The sequence below is a fragment of the Babylonia areolata genome, chromosome 31, assembly GCF_041734735.1.
Source record: "Babylonia areolata isolate BAREFJ2019XMU chromosome 31, ASM4173473v1, whole genome shotgun sequence".
NCBI classification, from domain to species: Eukaryota; Metazoa; Mollusca; class Gastropoda; order Neogastropoda; family Buccinidae; genus Babylonia; species Babylonia areolata.
The window spans coordinates 18877685-18891397 of NC_134906.1; the positions used below are offsets into that span (position 1 = coordinate 18877685).

General features: G+C 42.2%; 1 protein-coding gene across 2 annotated transcripts in view; it reads left to right on the forward strand.

Annotated features, from left to right (window-relative positions):
* LOC143276298 (coiled-coil domain-containing protein 180-like) overlaps positions 1 to 13713 on the forward strand; it is an 83093-nt gene that overhangs the window by 3133 nt on the left and 66247 nt on the right. For both annotated transcript variants that reach the window (XM_076580803.1, XM_076580804.1), the window contains exons 4-15: positions 325 to 382; positions 1300 to 1351; positions 2491 to 2595; positions 4112 to 4246; positions 4836 to 4931; positions 5467 to 5630; positions 6725 to 6844; positions 7384 to 7463; positions 9594 to 9682; positions 10331 to 10453; positions 11380 to 11553; positions 12761 to 12876. In XM_076580803.1, the coding sequence (XP_076436918.1) occupies positions 325 to 382; positions 1300 to 1351; positions 2491 to 2595; positions 4112 to 4246; positions 4836 to 4931; positions 5467 to 5630; positions 6725 to 6844; positions 7384 to 7463; positions 9594 to 9682; positions 10331 to 10453; positions 11380 to 11553; positions 12761 to 12876 (1312 nt within the window). The remainder of the gene's footprint in view (positions 1 to 324; positions 383 to 1299; positions 1352 to 2490; positions 2596 to 4111; positions 4247 to 4835; positions 4932 to 5466; positions 5631 to 6724; positions 6845 to 7383; positions 7464 to 9593; positions 9683 to 10330; positions 10454 to 11379; positions 11554 to 12760; positions 12877 to 13713) is intronic.

Genomic DNA, 13713 nt, shown 5'->3' on the forward strand with positions numbered 1-13713 from the left:
GTTGTAACTTATGTGTGAATGTATGTGTATCTGTGTGCATATGACTGTATAATATTTGTATGCGCTTGCATGGTTGTGTGAATACATTATTCTGAAAAATTCTCTGCGTGATCATATGACTTTTGTAATGTTGTCAGGTCAGAAAATTGCACAACTGTTTTGCTTTCTGCTGTCTGTGATGGTAACTTTGATGATGCTATTGCTGGTGGCAACTGACGATTCCGTTTATTCAGTTGGCACATTCTGATAATAATAATAATAATACTTGATACCCAGAGTCATGAAGCCTCAACATGTGATAATCACATCTTCGTTCTGTTGCAGAGCCAGCAAGAACAGGCTCTGATATCATAGATCGAATTACAGCAAGCAGAAAGGAAAGGTGAGAAGGATGTTTTTTTCGCAGTATGTTTATTGTGTGTACAGTAGTAATCCACTACATTTTGTTTAAGATACTTCCTTGAAATTGTGGACAAGTACAATGACAGATAATGGAAAATTGGACATACTTTGTTCTCATGTGAATCGATAGTTTTCTTCTTCTTGTTCTTCCTGATTTGTGGGCTGCAATACCTATCTTTACTCATATGTTTGATTGAGATTTTACATGTATGACCATTTTACCCAGTCACATAGGCTGCCATGCTTTCAGGGACTTGTTTTTTGAAGCTTTGTTTCTAAAAGTAAAATGTTATGTTTCGTGCTGCTCATTTTCTGTTCAGTGTTGGACAATGTTATTCTTGCATTGTGTAACCATCTCCACTATTCATGGCCACATCCAGTTTAATTCTCTCTCTCTCTCTCTCTGTCTCTCTCTTCCTCACCCCCTTCCTCTCTCTCTCTCTCTCTCTTTCTGTCTCTGTGTCTGTGTCTGTCTGTCTGTCTGTCTGTCTGTCTCTCTCTCAACATAGACAGATAGATAAAAAGTGGAAAAGAATGTATTTCAGTTTTATTCATTGGATGTTACAGTCTTGTATCGATCAGTTATTGGCGTCATAGAATGGAAATTGTGCGCGCATGCATGCACTCAGACACATAAATATGCATACACAAAGTGCACACACACACACACACACACACACACACACACACACACACACACACACACACACACACACACACAAATGCATGTACACACACACACACTCTCTTTCTCTCTCTCTCTCTAACTCACTCACTCACACATGCACAAGCAAAAAAAAAAGAAAAAAAAAAGGAAATGCACATAAATCCAGAACAACAAAAAACGGCTGCACATTTTGATAGCTTGAGTGCTATGCTGGTGGATTTGTTTGGCAGACATGAGGCCGCTGTGGAAGATATGCATCAGGAACTTGGAGTGATCAGTGTGGTGAGTGATGAGGAGGAGGATGTGTGTGTGTTTGGATGTGTGTTTGTGTGCAAGTGGGTGTGTGTAGATGTGTTTGTGTGTGTGTGTGTCTGTGTGTATTTGTGTGTGTGTGAGAGAGAGAGAGAGAAGTGTGTGTGTGTGTGTTTGTTTGTTCTTTAATTTAGTATTTTGTTCACTCTATAGTCATGGTCATATTAGATGAGGAGAGGGGAAAAATCTGGGGAGGGAAAGAAGTCACTTTTTGCATATGTGAGTGAGTGAATGTGTGTGTTTATATGTGTAAGTCTGCATATGTATGTGTGTGTGTGTGAGAGTGAATGAGTGAGTGAGTGTGTGTGTGTGTGTGTGTGTGTGTGTGTGTGTGTGTGTATGAGTGAGCATGTTTGTGTGTGTGTGTGTGTGTGTTTTCCTATTTTCAAAGATGACTTTTTCTTTTATAAAACTTGTATGTTTGTCAAAGTCAAAAATGTTGTAATTGTCAGGCCTTATTATTATTATTATTATTATTACTACTACTACTACTACTTTTTTATATTATAATTATTATTTATTCATGTACGCTTATAGTTGACTTCATCAAGTTTTTGCGCCTTATACATATTATTAGTAGTTGTAGTAGTTGTTTTTAAAAAAAATGTATTTAACTGTTATTTATTCACCCTTTTTTTTCTTTTTTTTTTTTCTTAAGGCCTGACTAAGCGCGTTGGGTTACGCTGCTGGTCAGGCATCTGCCTGGCAGATGTGGTGTAGCGTATATGGATTTGTCCAAATGCAGTGACGCCTCCTTGAGTTACTGAAACTAAAACTGAAACTGTCAGGCCTCTGGCCCATAACAACAGGACTCACAACCAAATGTACTTCAGTGTGTGTGTGAGTGTGTCAGTCCTTTTGTAATTTGCACATATGTCACTTCACATAAATGTGTGTACGTGTGTGTGTGTGCATGAGCATGTGCACACATGCGTGTGTGTGTGTGTGTGCATGTGTATTTGAAAAGAGGGTGAATGTCATTACACAACAGTGAGAAAGGGTTTGTGGAAAATGATCCATGTTGATAAACTAAAAGACACCATGTTACACAATGTTTGTGTAATCCCAGTGGCTTTTTATATATATATATATTTTTTTTTTTTGCTCAGGACATGGAGCCCAAGATTGCCAAGGCCAGCCAGGAAGTTCTGGAGAAGCTGGGAGAAGGGGACGTGCAGATAGCTCATCTGCTGTCTCGTATTGAAAAGGATGAGGTGTGGGACTTGTGTGCTCTCTCCCCTGTTCATGTCTCTTCTTTTTTCTCTCTGTCTTTTTCTCCCCATGACCCTCCTCGCTCTTTCTTTTTGTGGGTATCATTGTCTGTGTTTCTGGTGTGTTGGTCATCAGTTTTACGTCTGTAGTAAACTAAGAGTGATATGAGATCAAAAAAGAAAAAGAAAAAAGAAAAAAAAAAAAAGAAAAGGGAGTTGGGGATGGATGGGTGGGTGTTAGGAGGGAAGTTGTGTGTGTGTGTGTGTGTGTGTGTGTGTGTGTGTGTGTGTGTGTGATTTCTTGCTTCAAAATAATATTTATACCATGGGCCCCTCTCACTCAGCCTCCCTCTCTCCCCACAACACACACACACAGACACATACACACACATATGCACACACGCACACTCACGCACACACTTGTTACTTTCCCCTGCTCTTTTTTTTTTCTTTTTCTTGAAGCACTATCTGGATTGAAAACATGGGCAAAATCATGATCTCACATGCACTCTTGAGAGAAAGAGAGGAGTAGTGAACAGAACGAATGAATAAAATTTATGAATGAATGATCATTATTTATTTTAATGAATGTTTTGTTGTTGTTGTTTTTTACCATTGGTAACAGAGCAAGCATACAATGCAAAAAAAAAGTTGGGAAATGAAAGAAAAGAAAAACATAAAAAAATAAGAACAAGGAAGAAAAAAAATCATAAAGAAAGAGAAAAGAAAGAAGAAGGGGGTGTAAGGGAAGAGAGAAAGAAAGAGAAAGAGAGGGGAGATTTATTGAAAGGAGGAGAGACAGAGGGGGAGGGATGAGGAAAGGACACAGGAGGATGGATAGAGAAAGAGACGAAAAGAAGAGAGATGTGGGGGAGACAGAAAGGGAAAGAAGGGAGAGGGGGAGGAAGAGAGAAAGAGACAAGAGGGGAGAGAGAGAGAAAGAAAGAAAAGGGAGAGAGGGGGGGGAGAAGAGAGATGTGGGGTGGATAGAGAAAATGATGACCCCCCCCCCCCCCCCCCCCCCCCCCCCCAGGTAAAAATGATCATTGACATAAAAGCCCACTTGTGCTTACAACTTACAAGTGAACGTAGATGCTACAATGCTACAGCCAATGAATGAAGAAAAAGAAAGAGATGGAAGAGGGAGAGAGTGAGGAGAAGGGGGAAACAGAGAAAGGAATGTGAGGGAGAGAGAAGGGAGAGAGAGAGAGAGAGAGGATATAGAGAAACAGAGGGGAAAGAAAGAGTTTGGCTGGGGTGGGGAGAGAGAGAGAGAGAGGAAGAAAGCGGAGAGAGGGCAGGGGGTAGGGATGGGGGGAGAAAGAAAGGGAAGGGATAGAGAGATATAAAAGGGGGGAGAGAGAGAGAGAAAGAAGAATAGAGAGAGAAAGAGTGAAGACAGAGAGCGAGAGAGAGACTGAAGACAGAGAGAGAGAGAGACAGCGACCACACACACTTCATACACGACAGACCCTCGGCATTGACGCCCACTTTGTGCTCTCCGGGTGGCTGGTGGCAGGACCTGCTGTCCTACAGCCTGGAGGACCTGGTGTGCCTGTGGGAGGAGGTGCAGCAGTTCAGCCCCCAGCGGCAGGAGTGGATCGCACAGCTGGATGCCAAGCTGAAAGGCCTGGAGGACGAACGCATGCAGCGGGTGAGCACAGCGGGGTTGGAGGGGGAGGGGGAGGTGGTGGGGGAGTGGGTGGGCAGGAGAATGGGGGTGGGGGTGGGGCAGGGGGGTGGATGTGCCATCTTATTTATTATTATTGTTATTATCATTTTCATTATTATTATTATCATTATTATTATTGTTGTTATTATTATTACTATTAATATTATTGTTATCATTATAATGATTGTTATTATTATTATTGTTATTGTTATCATCATCATCATTATTATTATTATTAATATTACTGTCATCTTATTGTTATTATTATTACCATTATTATTGTTGCTGTTGTTATTTATATCATTTTGTTTTGATTATTATTGTCATTATTATTAATTTATTATTATTATTAAGTATTTCTTAGTTGTCAGTCAATCACACATTCATTTGGACTGAAGGATAGAAATACCAGTGGTGGTTATGATAGTGTTGGGAGTTGTTGCATAACTTTTTGAGTGCTGAAGTACAATTCTGTCATAGTGTTACCCAAACTGTGCTTTATTGAATCTTCCTCACTCGTGTGTTTGTCATTCTTGAGCTGCATCCAAAGCAGGGGTGATACTTTTGACAGATCCGAAACGTGTTCCAAGAGTACGCCAAGACACTGGAGAAAATCTCCTACCTCATGGCTCCAGATCTTCAGCGCTTCATGGACAAAGAATCACAGGTATTTTAAATAAATACATCATAGACAAATATACCACCAGAATCATCGATTTTCAACAGATGTGATGTGTGTGTGTGTTTGTGCGCATGTGCGTGTAAATATGCATTTACACATTTGCAGACAGACAATACCAGTCCAAATCAAATTATTCAGACTGACTTACAAAGTTTCCTGCATTGTGAACGTGTGAGTGGCACTTTTGATTACAGCACAACACAATGAAATGCAATCCAACACAGTGCAGTAAGATACAGCTTCACGTTACACCATTTCAATATAATGAGTGCAGTACAATGTAGTATAATGTGAGGCACTGAAATACGATGCAAAACAAAGGTTTGCAGTAGAATTCAGAACAATACAACGCAACATTTAGCAGTATTAATCATTGCAATGCAGTTGAATACAATTCATTACAACACAGCACAGTGCAATACAGTGCTATGAATACAATACAGTACAGTTGGATACAATATGCTGCAACAAAGTGCATCACAGTTCAGTCTAATACAAAATGATCATCATACTTGTCCAGGCTCTCAACCAGACCTGTCTTAGCAATCGGCGTGCCTATGCAGACCTGTATGTTCGCCTGATGTCAGCCGACATTGAGAGGGAGAAAACTCAGCACACACAGTGGCGCCGCCGTGTGGAGGACTGGAAGAACCTGAAAACCAACCTGGCCGTGGAGAAATTCAGGTGAGAACCGACAGGATCCTGTATTCATTTTAACCCACTGTCATAAAGATGTGTTAACAAAGCTGTCTCCATCCTGCCTTCACCTCTACAGATGCCTGTCGGATGTGGTGTCACATATATGGATTTGTCCAAACACAGTGACTCCTTCTTGACAAAGTGAAACTGAAACTTGAGGATGTAGTCTTTGTTTAAGTATTCTCTGGGTCGAACGCATGTGACAGGGGAAATAATTGAGTTTGTATACTATCTCTGTCTTCTTGTCTGTTGCCTTTTCTTCACACAGTCACTTATGTGTTGTGTACGATAGCGGAAGTCATTGAATTTGTATACTGTTTCTTTCTTTTCATCTGTCATCTTTTGTTTGTTTGTTTTTCTCTTGCATAAAAGGTTATATTTTCTCTTTGACATCATCACCATCACATTTTCATACTGCATACCACATCAGTTCAGCAAAAAGACAGCTTGCAACAGTACAGTATGGAAACAGTTTGCAAGAGTATGTTTAAAATTACAAACGGAAAGAAAAAACCTCAAAAGACCAATCAGGAAAACAAACAAAAAAACCTACAACACTAACATGGATTAACACATAAAATATGACCCCTTGATTCTTAACTGGCAACATACATTGACAATCAGATTACATGGATCACAGGGAACATCAGAATTACCAATTTGACGCAAGGGTAACATATGGGTATGGTGTCATCTTTTCTTTACACACAGTCACCTGTGTGTTGCGTGTGACAGGTCATATAATCGACTTTGTATTCTGCTTGTAGGTGGTGATAGCCTTGAGATGGCCTAAGTGGTTGGCGAGGCTCTGACACCATAATTTGAATTTGAATTTGTTTGTCATCTGTCATCTTTTCCTCACAGTCAACTGTACGTTGTGTATGGTAGTGGAAGACACCGAGTCTGTATGTCTCTTTTGTCAGTTGCCTTTTTTTTTCACACACCCGTGTTTTGCGTTTGACAGGGGAAGTAACTGATGTTTGTGCCTCCCTTCTCATCTGTTATCTTTTCTTTACACACCTGTGTGTCGTGTGTGACAGGGGAAGTCACTGACTTTGTGTGTCTCTTTCTCACTGCAGGGAGTTCATGCACAGCGAGGAGATACTGAAGCCCGCAGGTGTGGTGCAGGTGCAAGAGTTCATGGTGACAGAGCTGGAGATCCTCAACTCCCAGAGACTGGATCTCATCGAATCCCTCAGGTGTGCATTCTGTCGGCAGACAGTGATAGACGCTGTCAAGTCTCCGAGGACTGCTGTCTGTCTGCTGTTGGCTGCAATGTTAAGAATCATAACAGCCATGAGGAAATATACAGAGAGAGAGAGAGTGTGTGTGAGAGAGAATGAATGAAAGAATGTTTAATGCATTTGGCTGCCATGGGCATACATATATACATCAGGAATTGGGGGAAGGGTTTATAAGCAGTTAGCCAAAGGCAACCTTCATTAAGACAACAAACAATTTACAGAGAGAGAGAGGGAGAGATTTCCTTGCATAATAGACACATACATGTGTGTGTTCACAAACATGTGCACATGAATTGTATACGTGCCTGAAAGTATACACAAACACACATGCACATGCACACACACACATTCTTGAACATCCATGCACAAACATGCACATACACACACAAACACACACACACACACACATACAGACACACACACATACAGACACTCACACACAAACAACATGAAGCAATGAAGAGGTTGATCACTTACGATGCCACCTGTTGCAGTGAGCTCAAACCACCATCCACCACAAAGTCGGCTGTGTACAAGTGGAGACAACAGATGAACAAGATCACCCAGGAAATTGGTGAGTGCAGTGGAGCCACTTCACATTATTTTGACATTGTTGCTCAGAGTGCAGCCAACCACACAGGACCATATCAGAACTGTGTAACTGAACAACAGATTCTAACAGCATTAAACACAAAACACTGTCACGTGCAGAAAAAAACCAAAAAAAACAACAGCACAAAACCCCTGAAAAAACATCACATTTCATGACATATATTACCATAACCATTAAGCTCCATAAAGTAAGGCTGAGGATGGTCAGCCTTACCACTTAAGTTATCATCCCCAGTTTAAATTTATCATCCCCAGGTTAAATTTGTCATCCCAAGGTTACAAAAAAAGGAAGAAAAAAAAAATTTCAAAGCCACTCAAAAATATGTTTAAAAGGCCACATAGGCAGAGAACACTGCAGGATGGACAGCTAGCGCCTATCCCAGTGCTAACAGTGTGATTACCTGCCAGAGCAGTACAACACAGATAGTACCTCACATACTGCGTAAAAGAGAGAAATAAGTATCAAAACATGCTAGAAAAAAAAAAAGAAAAGAAAGGGGAATGGACTAAGAAGGCAGAAAAAGCTAGACAACAGTGAAGAAAGAAAAAAGTGCAGAAATAAAGAGAGCAGTAGAAAAGAGGAACTTATCGCACAGGATTCCCAGAAGGCAGGGGTGTTATTTATATGGAAAGACCCACCCCTACCCCACCTCTGCCATCCCCAATGAGGAAGACATAGCCAACTGATCAATACGGCCAATATTCACTGCATCTTGGACTTGGCATAAGAAGGCGGAGTCCAGTCCTCTCCATTGGCCACTTTAATTCACTCCGGATGAATAGTTCTCTCCCTTGCTTTTCCCTACTGACGACCCATTTGTTAGGGTTAGGAAAAAAATCACGAAAAATACAAAACATAAAGTAACTGAATGAAACTCAGTGTACTTGACCCACTGACCCCTCTCCTCATGTCTTGTGAACGCCCACCCCACTCCCTCTTTACTGCTCTCAAAAGCTGAATTACTACCAGTACTTACTTTCTGGTAGCTTTCTTCACTGCAGATACTTGATTCAATGTCTTCATCCTCCTCCTCGATGTTGAAACCTTCAGTTTGAAGCATTTCAATCACTTCAGCAGAGGTAAAAGCCGCTGTTGTGATCAAGTTTGCTAAAAAAATTTCCACTTGTATTGTCTGTGACGCCTTTTTCGATACGTATGCAGATTAGCTCGTCATGTGGCAACCTGAACTCGCTGGCTTGCTGTGGAGTGTTGTTACGGAATCTCATGAAGAAACTTTCCATTCGACCTTTGACACGTTCGTAGTGCCCGGTGTAGCTGCGATTGTTATGCTACACCATGAGGAAAACGTGGAAAAATTTTTGATTGTCGAAACCACCATAGCATTCCAGAAATGCTATAGCGTTCCATCGTCCAGAGTGAGTTAACCTTCCCCGACTGAAGTCAGGCATCCATTCACACCTTGATGGTGTGAGGAAAATCGAAGTAAAGTGCTTTTCCAAAGGCTATAACACTATGCCATAGTAGGGGGCCTTGAGCACTGTATCACTGGTGAACACTGGTTCAGAAGTCCAGTGCCTCTGGCATCCCCCCCCCCCCCACCATGACCCCCCTGGCCCCCACCTCCAACTGATCATTAATTTCAGGAAAAAGAAGTCTGTTGCTTTTTTCTGTTTTTTTTGTTTGTTTCTGTTTTGTTTGTTTTTTGTTGTTGATGTTTGTGTTTGTGTGTGTGTGTCTCCACCATCTCTTTTTTCTGTCCCCACACCTGTTCCCTCCCTCCCCACCATCTGTCTGTCTGTCAGTGTACATCTTTGTATGTCTTTCATTCCTTCATTCAGACCATTCCTCTTTTTCTTGCTTTTATCGTAGTTGTTGCTGTCTTTGGTGACCTTCAGTTAAGGTTTGATTGGATTTGTTGCTGCACAAGATTCAGCACTGTGTTGATTCTTCTTTTATCATCAATATTTATCATAATATGCTATCCTGGTCACTCCCAAGATTTCCTGTAACCCAGATACGCTTGGTAATAAAGGCCAATTCTATTTTGTTCTGGTCTGTTCTGTCCTGTTCTAATTTATTATATTCTGTTCTGTTGTACTCTATTCTATTCTTTCATGTTCTGTTTGTCAGATGCTGTGAGCCAGATGCACATGAGCAAGCTGCATGAAGAGATGGAAAAAGTCTGCCAGTTCTGCCTGGAGAAGATTGAGAGCATCAGGGTACCAGTTTGTTTGTTTGTTTACTTTCATTTTTCTTTGTTTTACCATCCAGTCTCAGTGGTCTGTGTATCTGTCAGTGTATATATGCATGTATGACAGTGTGAGGGGTGGAGGTTGGATGTGGGTGTGTGTTTGTGATGAATTATAATGTTGAAATTTTCTGGGCAAACGCTAGCGGTATAGTAACCAAACTTGTTAGAAAAGTTGGTATTAATAAGACCTCACCAGTCATCTCCTTTATGGTGAGGAGGTAAACCGCATGAGAGAGCAATGGTCAAGGTCATTACTTGGCAAAACAGAACAAAATAGCATGTCTTACACCCAAAAATAGTGTGTCTTATACCATGTTTGGACAAATCCATAAAGCCACACCACATCTGCTTAGCCTGTGCCTGACCAACAGTGTAACTCAATGCGCTTAGTCAGGCCTTGAGGAAAAATAGAATAAGCTGGCTGAGTAAGTAAGTAAATAGATAAATAACATATTATAAAAGAAAAGAAAAAAATATAATGATCATAACACTGATGAATAAATAGATAGATAGGTAGATAACCAAATAGATCTGAATACACACAAAAATGAGGTCTTGTTTTTTCTGTTCTACAATTCCTGTCATGATGAAGGCTGTGCCTCTCTTGTTGACGTAGCGATCGCTGATGGAGGCAGGGGTGGTGACGGAGAGTCGAGCCAAGCAGGTGATCGAGGAACAGATGCTCCCCCTGGTGGGAGAACAGCAGCGCATCTTTGAAAACAACCTGGAAACCATGGAGGTGAGAGAGAGAGAGAGAGGAGGGTCGGAGGTGTGTGTGTGTGTGTGTTTGTATGTGTTTCTTTGTGTGTGTGTGTGACTTAGTGTGCGTGTGTGTTGGTATGTTGGTGTGTGTGTGTGTGTGTGTGTGTGTGTGCACTGAAATTTTATTTCTTGTGTAACTGCATGTTTCTGTTCCTGTTGTTTGTGTAGACGACCAGTGCTTTGGGTGACATTAGGCAAGATGCACTAAACATTCTTTCCTGGCATCATTATGGTCACCTGCACCCAACCCACACACCAGTGTAAAAATGAAAGATGCAGAAAACAACTAACCAACAAACTGAACATCCAACCACCTCATCAGCTGTCCACCAGTCTAACCAACCACCAACCAACTGACCAACCACCCCACCCGCATCCACTACCCAATTTACTTACCAGATGACGCCCACCCAACAACCAACCAGCCAAACCACCCTCCCACACACCAATCAGTCAAATAAACTACCTTCCTACATACCAATCAACTAAACTACCCTCCCACCCACCTATCAACTAAACTACCCTATTACTAACTAGTTATCAACTAAACTACCCTCCCTACCTTCCCCACACATTACTCAACCAAACCATCCTCCGATCCACCGGTCGATCAACCAGCCAACTGACCCACCCACTAATTAATCTGGCCCTCACCCACCTACCAACCAAACTACCCACCCACTTAGCAACCAGCCACCCCACTAACCAAGCCACCCACCAACCCATCCACCCACCAACCCACCCATCCACCCACTGACAAACCAACACACTGATTAACACCACCCATTGCCCCACCAAAAACGCCCACCATACCATTCTAGCAACAACCGCTGACCATCACACACAGTAGGGAGTAAGAAAGAAAACCCCATATGCACACCTTGCCTTGTTGCCTGTGGACAGAAAGCGCAAGAAGAGCACAGCAAGCGCATGGAGCAGGAGATGCACTCGCTCTTCAAATTCGCCCAGGGGGCAGCCCACACATGGGACCTGCACGAGATTGGCCTGGCGCGGCAAGAGCGCGCCCTGCAGGAAAAACTGGAGGACTGCCGACACGATCACGACTACCTCAACCAGGTGTGTGTGTGTGTATGTGTGTGTAATATCTGGAAGTGTGTGTGTGGTGGGGGGCTGTGTGTGTATGTGTGTGTGTTTAAGTTTTGGGAATGTGTGTTTGTGTATGTGGTGGGGGGGCTGTGTGTGTTTGTGGGGGAGGGTAGGGAGGGGAGGGGGGATGGGAGGAAGGGGGATGGGGGGGGGGGGGGTGAGGGGGCTGTGATTGTATGTGTGTGTGTGCCTCTGTTCACATGTTTCTGTGTGGGGGTGTATGTGTGGGGGACATGAGTATGTGTGTGTGTAGGGGTGGGGTGGGGGTGGGGGTTGTGTGCCTATGTGTGTGAGGGGGGCATGTTTGTGTCTGTGTGTGTGTGTGGACATGTGTATGCATTATGGGTATGTGTGTGTGTGTGTGGTGTGTGTGTTTACTGGCTCATGCTTGCAAATAAATAGAGTCTGTGTGTTGTCTCTAAAAAAAGATATCTAAGAAAATTAAGGAAAAAACAACAACAGTGTCTTGCCTTGATAACCACTGTATGACAGTGTTGTCTCAAAAAAACAAAAAGTTTTGCCCAGAAAACCACCACATGTGTGGTCTCGATAAAACTAACTGATGTTTTTCCTTAGAGCCATTGTGTTGTTAAAAAAAAAAAAAAAAAGGCTCTGAAAATCACTGTGTGTTTTGTCTCAAAAAAAACTAAAAAGCAAAACAAAGGGGGAAAAAAAAGAAAGGAAGAAAGATAAGAAAAATGCTTTGCCCTGAAAAGCACTGTGTGTGTTGCCAAAAAATAACAGCAACCCAAATTAAAGATAAAAAAACAAACAGCAACAACCCAAAACCCCAATGTTTTGCCATGAAAACCAGTGTGTGTGTGATCTCCAGTAAAACTCTCTTAAACTAATGGATGTTTTGTCCTGAAAGCCACAGAGATAAAAATAAAGAAAAAGAAAAAGAAAAAAAAAACCCACTGCCCTTAAAAACCATTGTGTGTGTTGTCTAAAGAGAAAACAACTGATGTTTTGCCCAGATAACCATTGTATGTAGTCTTAAAAAAACAACAACAAAACAAACAAACAAACAAACAAACAAAAACCCAGTGTTTTGCCCTGAAAACCACTGTGTGTGTCATCTTAAAAAACAACAGAAAACAACCCTCACCCCTGCCCCCCTCAAAAAAAAAAAATGATTTGCCCTGAAAGCTACTGTGTGGTGTGTGTGTGTGTGCAGGAGAGAGAGGCCAACCTGGACATAGTGATGGACCGCATGAGACAGGACGCCACGGAGGACGCCCTCAGGGACAGCCTGGGCAAGGCTCTGGAGATGCTGACCAAGATCAGCGAATCGTCAGTCTCTTGTTTCACTTTCACTTTTACTTTCTCAAGGGGGCGTCACCGCATCCTGACAAATCCATGTATGCCACACCACATCTGCTTGGTGGATGTCTGACCAGCAGCGTAACCCAGCACGCTCATGTCTTGAGTACATGCATTATATGTATTTGTTTGCCTATCCTGCATTATTTATTTGTTTACATATCAGAGTGGATTTCTTCTTCTGTGGATGTTGTATTTGTATTTGTATTTCTTTTTATCACAACATGCTTCTCTGTTTGAAATTCGGGCTGACCACCACTCAAGGTCTAGTGGAGGAGGAGAAAACATCAGTGGCTGAGATGTGATTCGAACCAGCGAGCTCAGATTCTCTCGCTTCCTAAGCAGACGCGTTACCTCATGGCCATCACTCCAAATGTTTGCCTGAGGACAACAGCCATGTCGCCATGGTTACAGTTTGAGTGCACCAAGTGTCTGCTGCATGCAGGACCTGAGTTTATCATCTCATCTGAATGACCAGACGCTCAGTCTGATTTTCCAGTCAAACTTGGGAGAAAGGTTGAGACTGGGATTCAAACCCAGACCCGCACAGACACTGTATTGGTAGCACCTTAACCATTCTACTGTTGTTTTCACATCCAAAGAGAACACTGGTTTGTGTTAAACACTTTAGTCTATTCAGCTATAGGCTGCAATACAGTCAGTAAGTCAGTTACTTCTGCTTTGTATGGCAGTTACATCTGCTACAAGCAACAAAATTTCTGCTTGATGCCAGTGCTGTTTCATCCCAGTATTTGTATTTCTTTTTATCACAACAGATTTCTCTGTGTGAAATTCGGGCTGCTCTCC